The sequence below is a fragment of the Leopardus geoffroyi genome, chromosome D1, assembly GCF_018350155.1.
Source record: "Leopardus geoffroyi isolate Oge1 chromosome D1, O.geoffroyi_Oge1_pat1.0, whole genome shotgun sequence".
Taxonomy (NCBI): Eukaryota; Metazoa; Chordata; class Mammalia; order Carnivora; family Felidae; genus Leopardus; species Leopardus geoffroyi.
In genome coordinates this window covers 111,942,556-111,960,083 of record NC_059329.1, presented here as the reverse complement: position 1 = coordinate 111,960,083, position 17,528 = coordinate 111,942,556, and the positions used below count along the sequence as shown (strand labels likewise).

The 17,528-nt window shown below is 55.8% G+C and overlaps 1 protein-coding gene across 1 annotated transcript; it reads left to right on the top strand.

Annotated features, from left to right (window-relative positions):
* The first annotated feature begins 1,450 nt into the window (after positions 1-1,450).
* FGF19 (fibroblast growth factor 19) lies at positions 1,451-6,880 on the top strand. The gene is made up of 3 exons (XM_045486223.1): positions 1,451-1,907; positions 2,260-2,363; positions 5,192-6,880. Exons 1-3 carry the CDS (start codon positions 1,667-1,669, stop codon positions 5,504-5,506), a joined length of 660 nt encoding a protein of 219 aa, XP_045342179.1. The 5' UTR covers positions 1,451-1,666; the 3' UTR covers positions 5,507-6,880.
* The last annotated feature ends 10,648 nt before the right edge of the window (positions 6,881-17,528 follow it).

Genomic DNA, 17,528 nt, shown 5'->3' with positions numbered 1-17,528 from the left:
TAACAGAAGCCGTGGCTTTCTGAACCGAGGCACGCAGCGTGGGGGTCCTGGTCTAGAGAGCCTTTGAGATGATGTCTTCTTGCAAAGCCTCTCCTGGTGACATTTTCTGCGCGCGCCGTCATTAACGCCAGTCATTGGGGATTGAACATGGCCTTTACTCATTGAAATTCATTAAGCCTGGCATGGCTTTGCCTCCCCGTGTCTCTACCGTTTGCCCGCCCATTGCCTTGGTGCTGAGACAGCCCAGCTTTTCCCCAAAACTGGCGTCCTGGGGCCCCACACCCAGGAGCGTGGGGGTTTGGAGAGGAAACCGGGAAGCATGTGCGGAAGGGTCCCCAAGAGCACCCTCTCCTTCCCGCCGTGGCATTCTCTGGACGCTGTTGTCCTTTCTGCAAGCATCGTTAGAGAAAGTCTGCGGTTTGCAGGAACCACTTAACCAAGCGGCCCCAATTTCCCCTCTGGTGCCCGCCCCCGTCCCAGCAGCGCCCCGCACCGCTGTTCTCCCCCCTCCCCTTCCTCCGACCGCGACCGCGTTGTTCTCCCCTGGCCCCCCAAGACAGCGCGCCCTGGCCCTGGAGAAGAGCTCAGGGACCCGAGGACCGGATCAAGGACAAAAGGCACCCCAAACGCAGAGGGGCCTCCCTGCGCGGCGCCTGGCCCGAGCCGGGAAGCCCGAGTTTCCCCGCCCGCAGCTGGCAGGCCCCCGCGGAGGCGCCTCCGCGGCGACCGCTTCAGCTCGGGGCACCGCCGCCGCCGGCCCAGGCCGGCCCAGAGGCCGAAACCGGGCCCGAAGCGCCATCTAGCGCTCGCCGCGCGCCACTCCCCCATTGTTCCTCCCGGGACTCGAGCCCGGCCCCCCGTCGGGGGGCAATTTACCGGGGTAAAAGGGGGCGGGAGGGGGGCAGGGATCGCGAGAACATAAAACCAGGAAAACGTGAGCTAGTCCGAGCTGCAGGGGGAAATTCTAATGGACAGCTTTACATCTGGAGATATGACGGCTAGGACCGTCGCGGGAGGGAGCGGAGAGCAGGCTTTTAAGGGGAGAGCGCTCCACAGCCCAGGCGAGGCTGCTCCAGACCGGGAGCGAGGGATGCAAAACTCAGCTGGTCACGGGGTTCGGGCTCCCAGCTCCTGCTAACGCCCCGAGACGAGCGCGTTCCCCGGGGGAGCCGGGGGCCCGGGGGCGGGGCCGGGTGTCTCCTTTATTGCTTTATAAAACCAAACTCGCCCGGCCAAGAGCGACCTGGCCCCCGGCCCCGCCATCGCGCCGCGAGGAGGAGCTCCCCCGAACCCTCCGGTGAAGCGGGGCTACTCCTCCCCCAGGTCCGGGAGGCCTGGGCGGGGTCACCCGGGCGGGGTCCGGGGAGGGGCTGGGGCAGGAGGCGGGGTGTGAGTGGGTGTGTGCGGGGGGCGGAGGGCTGATGCAATCCTGATAAGAAATGCTCGGGAGTCGCGGGCACCCACCCGCCGGGCGGGTAAGACGCGCTATATAAGGTCGCTGGCCTGGAGCCACCGCGCCGTCGGAGCAGGAGCGCTGAGCGCCCAGGCGCCCGGAGCGCACCGTTGCTCGAGGGACGCACCCCGTCTCGGCACGCACAGCCCTGCTACCGCCCAGCCTCCCGCACCCTCGCCGCCAGAACTGCGCCCCGAGCCCGAGGGAGGTGCCATGCGGAGCGCGCCGAGCCGGTGCGCGGTAACCCGCGCCCTGGTCCTAGCCAGTCTCTGGCTGGCAGCAGCCGGGCGCCCCCTAGCCTTCTCGGACGCGGGGCCTCACGTGCACTACGGCTGGGGTGAGCCCATCCGCCTGCGGCACCTGTACACCGCCGGCCCCCACGGCCTCTCCAGCTGCTTCCTGCGCATCCGAGCCGACGGGGGGGTTGACTGCGCGCGGAGCCAGAGCGCGCACAGTGAGTGCCCATCCGCCCCGGTGCCCCTTCTTCCCTTTACGTCCTGCGGGGACCCTACATCGTGGCACCTCTGCGTTTTGCTCCCTGCCCGGGGTCCCTGACGGCGCGGGGAGGTGGGGGATGAGGGCACCGGCACGTGGACCCAGCGCAGCCACGCGTTATCCTTCACTCGCCACCTTCGGTTCCCGCACACCCCCCGCTCCCAGGAACCTGGGTGTTCCATTCCCTCCCCAGGGTCCCAGCCTGCACGCGGAGGTGGAGCGGGGAGGGCGTGGGCCCGTGCGCCGACCGCATCCACGTGCTGTGGGCCCAGAGGGTCCCGGCTACAGCCTTCTGCTTCCCTCACGCTCAGGTTTGGTGGAGATCAGGGCGGTCGCTCTGCGGACCGTGGCCATCAAGGGCGTGCACAGCGTCCGGTACCTCTGCATGGGCGCCGACGGCAGGATGCGAGGGCTGGTAGGTGTCTCCCCCCGGGGGTACGCGCCGGTCCCCAGGCGGAGCCTTGCAGGGAGAGGGGGGCGGTGCGCGCTGAATCGAATCCAGGGTTTCCTCGCTCTGGCCGCCGGGTCCGGCACGGAGCTCGGAAGGGAAGACGGCAAAGGGCCAGATTAATGGAAAGTGCGAATTCTTTTCCACGGAGGTTTACGGTCCTGGCTAGTGGCCACAGGGCGGATGAGAGCTGCCTTTGCATTTCCAATTGAGCCGCAGGGCGGCCCAGTAGGACAGAGGAAACGCGGGACCCGGCTTGCTTTGATATTAAACAGTGAAACCCACCTCGGGCCTTTGCAGTCTCGGCCTGCGCGTGGGTGGTCCTCGCCTCCGTTTCCTTCCCTAGGCTGAAAAATAAAAGGAAAGAACGAGAAAGGATATTCACAACTTGGATCTTTTTTAAAAAGGCAATCTTCAAATGAGTCAGGGATAAAAAAAATCACATCTGGGATTGGGAAGGTTTTCAGCTAATTAGTTGCTACCAGTGTGGTTTCGGCCGACGCCTTGGAATCCCGTTCCAGTGGCGTGTTGGCCCCGGTGTGGGCTCACCTGTACTGCAGAGGCTTTGGGGGGAGGGCGCTGGGGGGAAGGGGCTGGGAAGGCCCAGGTGACCATCGAGGTCTCGGGGCAGGCAGTGTGCGTTTGCTGGGTCCTGGTCTCTGGGAACAAAGGCGGGGGAGTTCAAAGGGAGCCCGCGCCCCTCCCGCGCCCCCGGGCCCACAGAAGAGGCTGTGTGAGGTCCCGGCCCGGCGCTGGGCCTCAATGCAGCCCCGCTGGGCCGGGGCCTCGGACGCCGGAGCGGGGCGGAGGGGGGCGGGGAGGCCGCGCCTCCCGGGATGCCCCCGCCCCCCAGAAAAGATGCAGAGGCCGGGCCTCCCCCGCAGCGCGAATCTTTCTTGGGTCCGCCTTGTTTTGTGGCCCCGAGGCCAGTGTATTCCATCTACACCCGGACTGCCTGCTTCAGGTTTTATGGCGGAGTCCTGCGGGAAAGGACGAGAGTGGAGGGAAAGAAGGGAGGTGGTCGCTTGCTGAAAGCTGACACCCACTCCAAACCCTCAGTTGCCACTTTTGTTATCGCGACAGTTGGGGGGCGGGGGTGGCGGGGAGTAGTGGCCTGAGGACCCGGGGCGCAGATGGGTCCACCCACCATTCAGTCCAAGCTCGGGGATGGGGGGTAGGGTGGGGGAGGGATGCCCCTTAACCGAAAACCCTGTTCTGCCTCTTGATCCCTTGTTTTTGTTTTATTTTTATTTTTATTTTTATTTTTATTTTTATTTTTTAAGACAAATTCCGCTTTCTCCAAGAAACTTGAAGTCACTTCATTTTCTGTGCGGAGTAGAGCGCGGGGCGCGAGTTCCACCCAAAGACCCAGCAGCGATCGCTTTTCCTTCCCTTGTTTATTTATCGGTTCGCATTTCCCCGACGTCTGGTGGCTCGGTCCCAGTGCACGGGTCAGGGGGGGCCAGGACCTGTTGCTCCATTAGACTTGAGCCTTATCAGCGCCTTATCAGCACCGCACTCACTCACCTGCAGTTCAGCGACCTTTGTAGGCTTGGGCACGAAGGAGACTGGGTGCCTCCCCGGGTTGTTTACCGCCCAGCCCTCCTGGCTCCCCGCCTGGGGCTGTCCTCCGCGTCCCCCACGGGGTAATGACCTTCCCCAGCTTGGCACAGGACTTGGCCCACCGCTGCCTCTCAGCTACCAGTGTTCTGGGACCCCCGGGGGCTGCTTTCTGCCCTTCCGGTGGCTTTTCCGGCCACCCGCTGGGTGCAGGCTCCGTCTTGGGCCAGGGGGGAGGAGGCTGCCTTTATCCTGATAATCCTGGCAGGCTGCCTGGAAGGCCCTCCGCCTCTGAATGAGGGAGCCCTGATGTCACCTACCAGGGCATCAGACAAAAAGGCCTCTGGGTTGCCCGCTGTTACTCAGGCCTCAATGGGGAGTAGATGCTTTAATCTGGGCCCCAGGTTGGATTGGGACAGCGCACCTAGTTTAGCAGTGTCTCCCAAAGCGCCGGTGGATGCCAGGAACCTTTTGATGTCAATAGTTGTGCATTTAACGTAAAGGGTGAGGGACCCGTTTACATATTGCATCTCCGATTTTGTGCATATCAGAACAAGACCAAGTTTAAGTGACGCGATTTAGAGAGAGATCCAAAAGACCCATGGAACATATGTACAGATATTGAGTATATACGTGACACGTATTCCTCGAGTCTATGTGTGTCGAAAAGTTATAAAGGTATATAAAACATCTATATGTATAAATTTATAAAGTATATATGCTATGTTCTATATTTAACATTTACTGTTATAATTGTTCACATTTATTTTAAAAAAATTTTTTTAGTGTTTATTATTTTGAGGGGAGGGAGACTCAGAATCCGAAGCGGGCTCCAGGCTCCGAGCTGTCAGCCCAGAGCCCGACGCGGGGCTCGAACTCACAAGCCGTGAGATCACGACCTGAGCCGAAGTCGGACGCTTAACCGACGGAGCCACCCAGGCGCCCCTGATTTTTCACATTTATATATTAGCATACGCTCACTGTGTATAGTCATTAGTATAATGCATACCTTAATAATACAAGTATATATTTGCATATATAACCATGGATTTTAGACACCTTCGTGCTTTATGTAACCTCTAACTCTACGTGCAGATACATACGACCATCACGCAGACCCGAGTGGGAGTATGCACCACAAGTGCTTGCCTGTGCCCGGTTTCCCTGCTCCTTCTGGGGGTGGCACCCCCCAGGGGGCACCCACGGGTGCTCACGGCTGTCTCTTTTCTCCCCAGCTTCAGTACTCTGCTGGGGACTGTGCCTTCCAAGAGGAGATCCGCCCCGACGGCTACAACGTGTACCGGTCCGAGAAGCACCGTCTCCCCGTCTCTTTGAGTAGTGCCCTACAGAGGCAGCTGTACAAGGGCAGAGGGTTTTTGCCCCTGTCCCATTTCTTGCCCATGCTGCCCGGCAGCCCTGCAGAGCCCAGCGACCTCGAGGACCACGTGGAGTCGGAGAGGTTTTCTTCACCCCTGGAAACAGACAGCATGGACCCTTTTGGGATTGCCACCAAAATGGGGTTAGTGAAGAGTCCCAGCTTCCAAAAGTAACTGAGGCTCTGGCCTCCCTCCCTCCCTCCCCCGCCTGTAGAGGCCAGGACCCCAGACCTGGCGTGTTTGCAAAGTGGGTTCCGGCTGTGCTCCTGCAAGTACAACCCTGTTCCTTTTAGCTTTAGGAAGAAACGTAGAGAACTTGTACGTAAACAGAGTTTTACGTTGGCTGTGCCAGCTCTTAGCGGATAGACTTGCATGGTCGTGAAATTGTAAGCCCTCACGCACCCAGCACCTTCATTGCTGGATGATTGGCTGTGCGGGCCTGATACTGCTTGAATATCTCCACGGATGCGGGAGCTCACTACCTTTGGGAAGGTACTTACCGCCAAGCTGAAATTTCCTGCAGTTCTCCGTCGTCTCCAGCAGGGGGGGGGGGGGCCAGCCGGAAGAAAAGACGCCATTTAGAACTCATGTACGGGTGATCAGCTTTGTGAAACCTTGGGAAAATTGGACTCCACCACAGGAGAATTGATGGAAGGTGGCAACTCCAAGGAGGTTCATTGACTCTCCCCAACCGCCCCCCCCCCCACCCCCCCACCCAGGACAGAACCGACCGACGGCCCGCCAGGCTTCAGGAACAGGGGGAGCCCACAGGCCACCTCCAGCCTGGGTAAATCTTGAGAACTCCCGACTACGGCTGGTTCTGGGACAGATCACCGTCACCAGACTCCTTGGCAATCTGCCCAGGGCACACTGGGAAGTCACTTGCTGCCCCCCGGACGGCCAGCGCCCTGCACGAACCCACCGCGTGCCGGGGCTCAGACTGGTTCCCCCAAGTGCACGGCCACCTGGCCACCTGCTCAGAGGGACGGGACGCGAGGACAGTGCCGGCAGCCCCTGCCGTGACGATGCGGGTTTCCACGGGATCCCGTCTGCTTGGGTCACGTGGGTTTCCCACGAGCGCCCCTCGGGACGGAAACCCACAGGCCTGCCCCCTTCCCGCTCCCACACACGGTGCTGTGGCTCTGGCGTTCTCTGCCCCCTTAAGCGCCGTGGGTACGGACCAGAGAGGAACCCACGCCGTCTTCGGGGGCGGCTTCCGATTCCCCAGCCCCGTGCCGGCACCACGTCTTGCCGTGCCACGGGACTCGACGGCCTCCCCCCTTAGGCAGACCGGCACACTTCATCCAAAGAGCCAGAGGAGGTTGGACTCGCAGCCCCGGATCTCGGCCAGTCACTTGCGGAAGCAGCCGGGGAGAGGGGGCCTTTTCCCCAGCACTTAGTTTCCCACGCGGTATTTATGAGTAATTTATTTTGTTTGATATGTACATCTCTTTATTTTCTTACGTTATTTATACCGCCCCCCAAGTCGTATTTATGACGTACGTGAGTTTTGTTTTCTACATTAAAGCACAATTTGTACCAGAAGTTGCATTTCGTGAGCCACCTGGGTGCCTGTGAGGAAGAGCGGGGGGGCCGGGAAGGGAAGCGATCCCGGCGCTGGGCTCAGAGGACACGCTTCGTGCGCGGGCTGCGTTTACAACTGCACTTGGTACGGGAGCTCCTGGGTCATTGTCACCGTCTGTCACCGTCCCCTAAGCTGAGGCTCGGGTGGGTTGGACAATGGATTCGGTTAAACCCAGAGGTGGAGGCTGGTTGGAGCCGGCTTCCCTTCCTGCCTGGGTGCCAGCCTCCTACACGTTAGGGCAGCCACGGTGTAGGAGTGTGTGTGTGTGTGTGTTCAGATGCCTGAAACAAGCCCCAACTAGCAGTGGCCTGACTATGTCTCACCCGCAGCATATTGACATTCGTGGCCACAGTATTCTCTGTCGGGGGCGGGGGCTCCTGAGTGCTTAGATGACCAACAGGGACCCTGGTCTCCAGCCTCTAGATGTCAGCAGCAAGCGGCGAGGAGGGGAACAGCCACGTGGTGCCTGATGGGGACAAGGGTCCAGTTCAGGCCTTCAGCCCGGAGTTACTGGGCGGGTTATGCCGGCCGTTGCTGCCATGAAGATCGTGGTTAAAGTCTACCGACGCCTCTCACGCCCCTGGCGAAGGGTCCTCACTCTTGAACGTGACAATGTGGGCTGGACGACGCCCGCTGTGACCAGCAGGTAGCAGCGTCTACCCCCTTGTTCCACGGGTGAGGGAGGACAGGACCAGCGAGGGAGGGCACTCATCCGAAGTCGCACGGTCCGGAAGCAGCATGGCAGCAGGGCTGTGGGGTCAGGCGGTGAGCCCCCCGCTGTGTCACCTCCAGGAAGTCAGGCCAACCCTCCGCCTGCATCCTGGTGTGGCCGGTGAGATGAACCATGTCTGCACCGCGGGACTGTTGGGAGAATCGAATGGAATTATGTCTGCAAGATGCCTGGTATACAGTGGGCTGCCAGCCCACAGCAGCCCTGGCCAGGACTAGAACTCTTGGCCCTGGACGATGATTTCCACTGGCTCTTAAATCTGGTTGCACGTTGAAATCACCCGGGGAAAAATACGACAGCTAGGCCCCATCCTCAGAGGTCCTGGTTGAACTGGAATGGGTGTGGCCTGGACATTAGGACTCTGTAAAGCTCCCCGGTGATTCAAATGTGCAGCCGAGGATGAGAGCCACAGGAAGGCAGTTTCCATTTGATCCTTTGTGCTCCGGAGACCAATGCTTCAGGGGGAAAATGATGTGGAGTGTCCTCCCTGCAGCACAGCTGACAATAATGAGTAAATGCACAGCTTTGTAAACTAATTCACACTAGAGTGTTGATGGTTGGTACATTTTCACTGTCTCTGTGGAGGACCGTCCATCCATACGAATGGATGACGTGGGCCCTCTGGCAGGAGACGAGGATTATTTTTCAAGGCTGCACCCTTGTACTCACCCCCCCGACCCGCCTCTGCTCCGCGATTCAGGAAGGAGGGTTTGCCTTTTTGCCGCATCTTCCTTCCCTGCCTCGGACAGCCTTGTCAAAAGGTAGCAAATAAAAACACAGCAGCGCCCGGTTCCATTTGAATTTCAGACAAGCAACACGTTTTTTAGTATAAGTCCATCCCACGCAGTAGGAGATATACTTACACTAAGAAACGATTCACCGTTCACCCGAAATTCGGATTTAACCGGGTGCCCTGGATCGTACCCAGCAGCCCTTGCTTTAGACCCACCGCACCGACAGGGGGTCAAAGGGCGAGAGAGTCGCGGGGACAGGAAGTAGTTCAATTGGATAAGCCTGTCCGGGGGTGAGATCCCAGAAGCAGCATCCATCTGATGGCTGCCGTTCCTTTCGGAGGTTCCGAGTCTTTTTCTGTTATTATTTCTTCAGAGAACCCAACTTTGCCGCCCTTCGGAGGCCAGGATGGCAACACCTTGTCCCGATTTCCCCTCCATCTGGGCCGGGCTGTGTTTCTCCTTCATTCCAGCCTGTCTGCGGAGGTAAAGCTGGACGCCACCACTTTCCTCTTCCTCCAGCACCCCAAAATGTGACCGGATTTGGAGATGGGACCTTTAAACGAGGCGATGAAGGGGGCACCTGGGCGGCTCGGTCGGTGAAGCGTCTGACCTCGGCTCAGGTCACTATCTCGTGGTTCATGCGTTCGAGCCCCCTGTCGGGCTCTGGGCTGACGGCTCGGAGCCTGGAGCCTGCTTCGGATTCTGGGTCTCCCTCTCTCTCTGTCCCTCCCCCGCTCACGCTCTGTCTCTCTCTCTCTCAAAAGTAAAGAAACATGTGGGGCGCCTGGGTGGCGCAGTCGGTTGAGCGTCCGACTTCAGCCAGGTCACGATCTCGCGGTCCGCGAGTTTGAGCCCCGCGTCGGGCTCTGGGCTGATGGCTCAGAGCCTGGAGCCTGTTTCCGATTCTGTGTCTCCCTCTCTCTCTGCCCCTCCCCCGTTCATGCTCTGTCTCTCTCTGTCCCAAGAATAAATAAACGTTGAAAAAAAAAAAATTAAAAAAAAAAAAAAGTAAAGAAACATGTAAAAAAATTAACATAAAAGGTGATTAAGTCATGGTGACCTCATGAGAAGGGAGGAGCAGGACGCACAGAGAGAAGATCTGTCCTTGAGCCGCGGAGAGAAGCCTCCTGAGCGACCCAACCTCGGCCTTCCAGCCTCCAGAACAGAGGCGACAAACGAGTGTTCGAGCCTTGCCCTCTGTAGCATTTTGTCCCTGGGCTCGTAGCAAACCCCTGTCTGTCTCCATGTGGTCTGTTCGTGAAGACACGGTGGGGGGGTTTGAACCCGCCCCCGCCCCGTCTCTCCCAGAGCGAAGTCTCCCCGAGCAGGTTCCCTGCTTCCCCCCCCCCCCCACCGCCCACCGGGCTCACGGAAGGCCCTGGAAGGTGTTGTGCTGCGTTGCAGGCAAGAGACAGAGTGCCCCGGGGCTCTGGCTCCGAGGCCTGTCTCCGGGACGTGCCCGCACGGTGAGGGCTGGAGGGAGGTGGGCTCCTTTTTGGCCAGGTGGAGAAGGCAAACTCTATTCTTAGGGCCATGGAGGGTCACAGGGGTCACCCGGCCCCCGGGATGCAGGTCCCTGGGAAGCGCCATCCGCCGTGGGGTGTAGAACAGAATGGGGGACATCATCGCCGGAGTCCCCCAGGCCACGTGGGTGGGGTGCGGTCTCTGTGGCAGTCAGGGCTCAGGGACAACGGGGGGAGAGCGGGGGTCCTGGGAGGAGTCCTCTGACACCAGCGGCTGACCCCCTGGGCCCTTCGGGGGGGCCCCATCTTCCCGCCTGTTGACCGGGGGTCCTTGGATTCCATTTAGAGGGGTGTGTATTTTTCTTTATTAGCCAAGGTGTGGGCAGGGCCTCACTCCCTCCGGAGGCTGTAGGGGGGAGGATCATTCCTGCCTCCTCCAGCTTCTGGGGGCTCCAGGCGTCCCTGGGCTGATGGCTGCGCCCCTCCGGCCTCTGCCTCTGGCTTCATGTGGGTAATCCAGAACGATCCCGTCTCAAGATCTTTACATCCGCCACGATACTTTCCCCAACTAAGGTCACATTCTTTGGTTCTGGGGGCTAAGAGGTGGACACATGGTCTACATGGCTAAGAGGTGGAGCATCATTCAACCCACGACCGATGGAAAGTTGAGAGGAATTGCCATGTCGGAAAGGGTACGCACGTTACGCGTCTTTCCGGAGGCCGCCAGATTGCACTCTCCATTTGTCCAGGGGCAATGCTTATGCACACGTGTGCAGTCAGATCCCTCAGAACCAACGCAGCTGTTTACTTTAGGAAGGACGGGGGGCCGACGGTGAGGGCGCCAGGCCTGGAGTTTCACCCACGACCGACACCAGCCCGGGACTGGTAGGGCCCCGGCGGGGTGGGCGCGGGAGAGGCCCGAGGCAGGCTGGGGGTGGGTGGGGGTCACCTCCTTCCTCGTCAGCTGTCCAGCCCTGTGGCTCCTGGGCCCCCAGGTAGCGTGGAGGGAGCCCAGGCCCAGGTGAAGCCTGGATCCAACACCGGCCCTGGATGAAGTGTCTGAGGGCTGGGGGCAGCTGGGCTCAGACCAGAGCAGGTTGATGGGAGGAGTTCTAGAGTGCCTGGGAGACCTGGGACTCAGGGCTCCGCGATCGTGCTCCTCATCGGAGCTGGATGATGTCAGTCGGCCCAGGCTTCCTTCTCCTTATGTGATCGGAGTGCTCCCAGCTGGACAGGGGCAGCGAGTGGGTCAGGACCTGCTCTAATGGGGGCTGGGCGGCTAGAGGCTGGGGTAGGCGGTAATGGAGGGAGGCCATGTGGTCTGGGGTGGCTTTAACATCTGCCCCTTAGAAGCCACGTGCCCCCCCCCCCCCCGGCCCCCAGAGCCCCGGTGTCCACCCTGAGTGATACTGATAACATCCCTCCAGGGCACATTTTTAAGAATTACAAGTGATAACCTAAGAAGAGGTTCTGACACACAGATAAGTGGGTCCTTATCGTCATTATTGTGGCCTGGCTGGGGAAACGGAAGCTCGGGATAAGAATGTTCGAGCCCCGCAAAAGGGCCGCCAGTAGGGATTTCCCGAGCCCGGCGGCAGGTGGCCCGGAGCCGAGCTGGGCGGCGCGGCCCGAAGCGCAACGGCGCCCCCCAGTGGCGGGTGCGCGAACGGCCCGCGCGCGGCCGACTCCGGCCTCCTGCCTCCCAGGGTCCCCGTCCACCTGCCCAGTTTCGCGGAGAACCTCTGAGACTGGACCCCAGGAGGGCGCGGTGGGAGGGAAGGCTCCTTCCCTTCTGCCACCCGCCGTTAGACACGCGCCTGGAAAACAATACATAAATATACACGTTTATAGATATAAATATTTATATTGACAAAAACGAACATATGTATGTGTATATCTATGAATATATTTACTGCATTTCCTGCAGGCCAGGCACCCATCGTCCCATCATCCCTGCGAGGCGGGGAGGGGACCAGTATTCTTCCCATTTTACAGATGAGCAAATGGAGGTGAGTCCCACTAACGCCCGGTCGGTGAGACTGAATTTCAGACGCTGAGAAAAGCTGGTTTCCTCGAGCAGCACCACACACCCGAGGAGAGGAGGAAATGGAAACAAGGGTCTGGGCTTTACTGCTGCAGAGCTCAGAATGAGTGTGCTCAGGTTTCGGGAGCCCCAGCCTCGCCTCCCGAGGTCACTGTCCCGTTGGGAGGCACATATTCAGGCCGGGAGATAGAAGAGCTCTCCCAGGCTGGGCAGGGGAGCGAAAGCCCAGAGAGGGGCGCTGGGGCCAGAAGGCCCCTGCAGGCCGTGCTCAAACATGCCAGGCAAACAGGGCCAAGGGGACGTCTGGCCCCTCCTCCCTCCCATGGCCCCGGCGGTGGGGGGGTGGGGGGGTGGGGAGAGGGAGGGGGGGCCTTCCCAGCCAGCCACCTGCCAGCTGAGCTGACTTCCGCTCCTTCCTTCGACCCCATGTACGGAGCGTCTACGCTGCACTAGACCCTTGGCAAAGTAAGCTTGCAACTTTAGCATCTGCAAAGATTCAGACGTTCGTATTTTCTTTGACACCTTCGCCGACTTTGAAAATCACAGTTTGGGAGACCCCCTCCTCCTCCTCCTCCCCCTCCTCCCCCCCCCCCCCCCCCCCCAGCCCCGGCCCGGCTCATGCTAGACTCTGTGCAAGTGGGAAGCAGCCAGCCCTTCGGGGCAGAAGCCACTGAGATGTCAGGGTGTGTCTGTCACTCAGCACAACCGAGCCCGAGCTGACACAAGGGTGTGCGGGAGAGGTCGGTCCCCTCTCGGCGGAAGTAGGTACGGCTGGCTGCCGGATCTTTGTGCCACTTTACCCCCGATTGTCTCTGCCTCTCCATACGCGTATGACTCTCCCTCTGAGACCGGCCGGCCTTTGAGGACTTCTGGGGAGTGGGAGGGGCCTGCCTGCCCAGACTCTCCTTGTCTCCTCCTTGCATTTGGAAGCACTGGACGTGTCCCCGTGGATCCCAGAGCAGTCAGGAAGATGGAGGGATTCGGAGCTGGGGGGCCTGGGTGGTGAGCTCGGACCCAAACCTCAGAGCGGAGCCCCAGGGGTGGAGGCTGACCCCTGCCGGCCAGGGCCCTTCTGTAGGGCGTGAGTGCTCGGGGACGCCTCTTGGTCGTGGGTCACAGCACCAGACCCCCAGTCTCTCTGCATGTCTCCTGGCTTGTAGCTGTCAGAGGCTCCGAGCGGGCAGGTAGAAAACGGCCCTTCGGGCTGGGAACGCACACGGGCGCAGCCGCTGGAGAGAACAGTATGGGTTTCCGCAAAAAGCTAAAAATAGAACTAACCCGTGATCCAGTTATGGCGCTGCTGGATATTTACCCCTCGAAATACAAAACCGCTATTGCAAAGGGGTACGTGCCCCCATGTTTATAACAGCATTACTTACCATAGCCAAATCATGGAAGCAGCCCAAGCGTCCACTGGCTGAGGAATGGGTAAAGAAGACGCGGTATATATACACGATGGAATCGAAAAGAATGAAATCTTGCCATTTGCAACGGCATGGATGCAGCTAGAGTATAATGCTAAGCGAAATGAGTCAGACAAAGGCAAATACCATATGATTTCATTCATACGTGGAATTTAAGAAACAAAACAAATGAGCAAAGAAAAAGACAAATCAAGAAACAGACTCCTCATTATAGAGAATAAACTGATGGTCACCAGAGGGAGGTGGGTGGGGGGCATGGGGGAAACAGGTGACGGGGATTAAGAGTACACTCATCACGGGGCAGGGGGGCGCCTGGGTGGCTCAGTCGGTTGAGCGTCCAAATTCGGCTCAGGTCATGATCTCGCGGTCCGTGAGTTCGAGCCCCGCGTCGGGCTCTGTGCTGACCGCTCGGAGCCTGGAGCCTGTTTCAGATTCTGTGTCTCCCTCTCTCTGACCCTCCCCTGTTCATGCTCTGTCTCTCCCTGTCTCAAAAATAAATAAAACGTTAAAAAAATTTAAAAAAAAAAAAAAGAGTACACTCATCACGGGGGAGGAGGGGGCGCCTGGGTGGCTCAGTCAGTTAAGCGTCAGAATCTTGATTTTGGCTCAGGTCATGATCTCACGGTTTGTGGGTTCGAGCCCCGTGTAGGGTTCCCCGCTGTCAGTGGAGCCTGCTTGGGATTCTCTTTCCCTCTCTCTCTGCTTCTCCTCCCACTGTCAAAAAATAAATAAACTTGGGGCGCCTGGGTGGCGCAGTCGGTTGGGCGTCCGACTTCAGCCAGGTCACGATCTCGCGGTCCGTGAGTTCGAGCCCCGCGTCGGGCTCTGGGCTGATGGCTCAGAGCCTGGAGCCTGTTTCCGATTCTGTGTCTCCCTCTCTCTCTGCCCCTCCCCCGTTCATGCTCTGTCTCTCTCTGTCCCAAAAATAAATAAACGTTAAAAAAAAAAAAATTAAAAAAAAAAAAAAGAATTTGAAACTGCTTTTTTTTTTTTCCTTCTGATTATACAAGGCACATTTGCTCCACGACGAAAAGAAAAATCAAACACAGAAACACATCAAGGAGAAGATAAAGATTACTCATCTCGTCAACCCATTAGCCAGAAATGAGCACTCCAGCTCTGTAGCTAAGGACAGAATTAATCTGTAACGGGATAAGGACCCTATGCTTGCAGGGTATTATTATTATCATTTTAAAGTTTGCTTATTTATTTTGAGAGAGAGTGCGCTAGTGGGGGAGAGGCAGAGAGAGAGGGAGAGAGAGAGAATCCCAGGCAGGCTCTGCCGTGTCAGCACTGTTAGTGCACAGAGCCCAACACGGGGCTCAAACCCACAAACCATGAGACCGTGACCTCAGCCGAAATCAAGATTCTGACCCTTAACCGACTGAGCCACCCAGGTGCCCCTGCAGATTTTGAAACATGTATTGAAACTGGCTGAGAGGCCTGAAGTTTTTTTGTTTTTTTGTTTTTTACTGCCTTGGGAACAAATGACACATTTTGTTTTTATCTCGTTTTTTTGTTTTGTTTTTTTTTTTTTGTCCTAACAAAATGGATGTGTTTCCAGGTTAACAACTGTAAATCTGCATGTTCAGGTTCATTTTGCTTAGTTTTGCAGGCTGGCGAATGTTTTGCTGCAGATATAGGTAAAATTTAAAAAAAAAAATCAATTCCAGTAAGCGAATACTTTTCAATGAACTTGGATGAATTTCGTTTTTCTCTTTACTTATATTGACTTGGTTCCGTTTGAACCTGAACAAGAATACGTGAAACATTACAATTTTTTGAAGTGTGTTTTACTTGTTAATACAGTGGATTCCCAGGAGTTGATTATACTATCCCCTTGATACTCTTGTTATAAATTAAATATTTAATAATAGTGTTTTGAAGCCATTAGAATTAATATAATCAAGGCAAGAAAGTTCTATACCTTTGAAAACCTTTTTAGTTTTCATTATACCTAAACAAATTTATGAATTCTTATTCCATTCAATTAAATGGAGAAATTTCAGTTCCTAAGAGCTACCCAAATATCACATTTTCTCAAAAACATACCAGGGAGAAATATTAATTCAGAGTATTTCTATCTACTTTTTAATGGGTTCAGGTGTTGAAAAAGATATCAAATTTGAAACATTTAAGAATTTTGAGGGGCACCTGGGTGGCTCAGTCAGCTAAGCATCCGACTTTGGCTCAGGTCATGATCTCACGGTTCCTGGGTTCCAGCGCTGTGTCAGGTTCTGTGCTGACAACTCAGAGCCTGGAGCCTGCTTCGGATTCTGTGTCTCCCTCTCTCTCTGCTCCTCCCCAGCTCACTCTCTGTCTCTCTCACAAAAATAAATAAACATTTAAAAAGATTTTTAAAACTCAGCTGAAGCTAATCCTTATTAAAAAGAAGAATTTTGAAGTAAATTATATTTGTACTTGAAAATTGCCTTTTTCTACCTTTGAGGCCATGTTTTAAAAGTCTTGTCCTTGTTTGGAAATGAAGCTCCTTGTGCACAAGTACTGAAAATCCAAGATAACAGGGGTGCCTGGGTGGCTCAGTGGGGTGTTTGACTCTTAATTTTGGCTCAGGTCAGGATCTCACAGTTCGTGGGTTCAAGCCCCGCATCGGAGCCTGCTTGGGATTCTCTGTCTCCCTCTCTCTCTCTCTCTCTCAAAAATAAATAAATCAACATTAAAAAAAAAAAAAGAAAATAAAATCTAAGACGACATAACCAATCTCTGACCCTTTAACGTTAAAACAGTCTGGGTTCAAGACAGTATTTTAGGAACATAACCATGGAACACAGTGGGGAATGTCTCTCCAAAGTTGTTTTTCTTTTTTTTTTCCCCCCAAACAATAGTTTGAATCAAATTGTGTTGTTTCTGTAGCACAATCTTTCAAAGCTGTATAAAATTATTTAAAAGTTTGAAATTAAGATTCATACCGTTCTGTATACGACTTTATGTCCACAGATCTTACCCTGTAATCGGTCTCTTCCTCATCACGTATTCTTTTCCCATGGCAAAAAATATAGTTTATTTCATTTTCTTTCAGCTGATGAGGTTTATGTTCAAAAAATCTATTTTATGTATGTAACAATGAAAGAACCACTCCCTTATTTGGGACATATTCGTAATATAAAGTTTTATTACTCATTAATATGCAGGGAGAAGGATATGAAATTGTATGTGTATTGCTATTTTCACCTGAAAATTCAAAGAAAATAATGTAACAAAATTAGCAGAAATTAACTGGTGGCCAGAGTGCTGGGAGAGTGGATTCATTTGCTTGCTTGTTTTGTCCCTTTTCTTACATCCCAAATGTTTTGTGGTTTTATTTGCTGATAAAAAACAAACAAACAAACAAACAAACAAACCTAAAAACGAAAAGATATTTAAAGAACAAACTCATTTCATCTTCTGAAAATCGTATTTCATGGGGCTTTCTTAATGCTCTTAAGACTTATGTTCACTGTGCAACCACGGACACTCAGAAAAAAATATAAAAGAGGATATTTTAAAATTCCCGTAATTCCAAAATCTAGATCTAGTCACTGTGAACATTTTGGTGGTGTGCTTTCATTCTTTTTAAAAGGAGAATTGCTTAATGTAATTGGAACTGGAGGATACGTGGAATTCTTTTTCCCCGTGAACCTCAGGAGCATTTTCCATGACCTCACTTTTGCTTCCAACATTATTTCTGGCGGCCGCTGGAGTCGTCACGGTGCTGCGGGGAACATCAGCGCGCGTCCTGGAGGCGAAGTGACAAGGTCTCGGGCACAGACCCCCCCCCCCCCCCCCCCCCCCCCGTTCTCCGCACTGCCTGACCAGTGGGTTCCGCCCTCAAGCCCTGGGCCCGTTGCTTATCCATTTTAGTAAGCTCTTTACAAACAAGAAACGTGATTCCCTTAGTCATGACGTTCATGAAACACACACCTCTGGATTGTTCCTTAGCTTTTAACGCTATCGCCACTTTGGGCATGCACGGATTTGCATTCTCACGGAGTGAAATATACTGCTTTTCCCTTTAGGATTTCCTCCACGGCTCTGGCGTAGAAACTGCAACTCCGCGCTCACCTGGAGCCGCGTCCCACCCCGAACGCGAAGCCTTGTGTCGCGAAGGGGCCGCTGGACCTCGCCGGCCCCGGCCCCGCCCCCGCGGCCGGCGCGCATGCGTCCTGGCGCCCCGGGTGCCGGCTGGGCCCTCCCGCGTGCCGTCCTTACCCGGCCT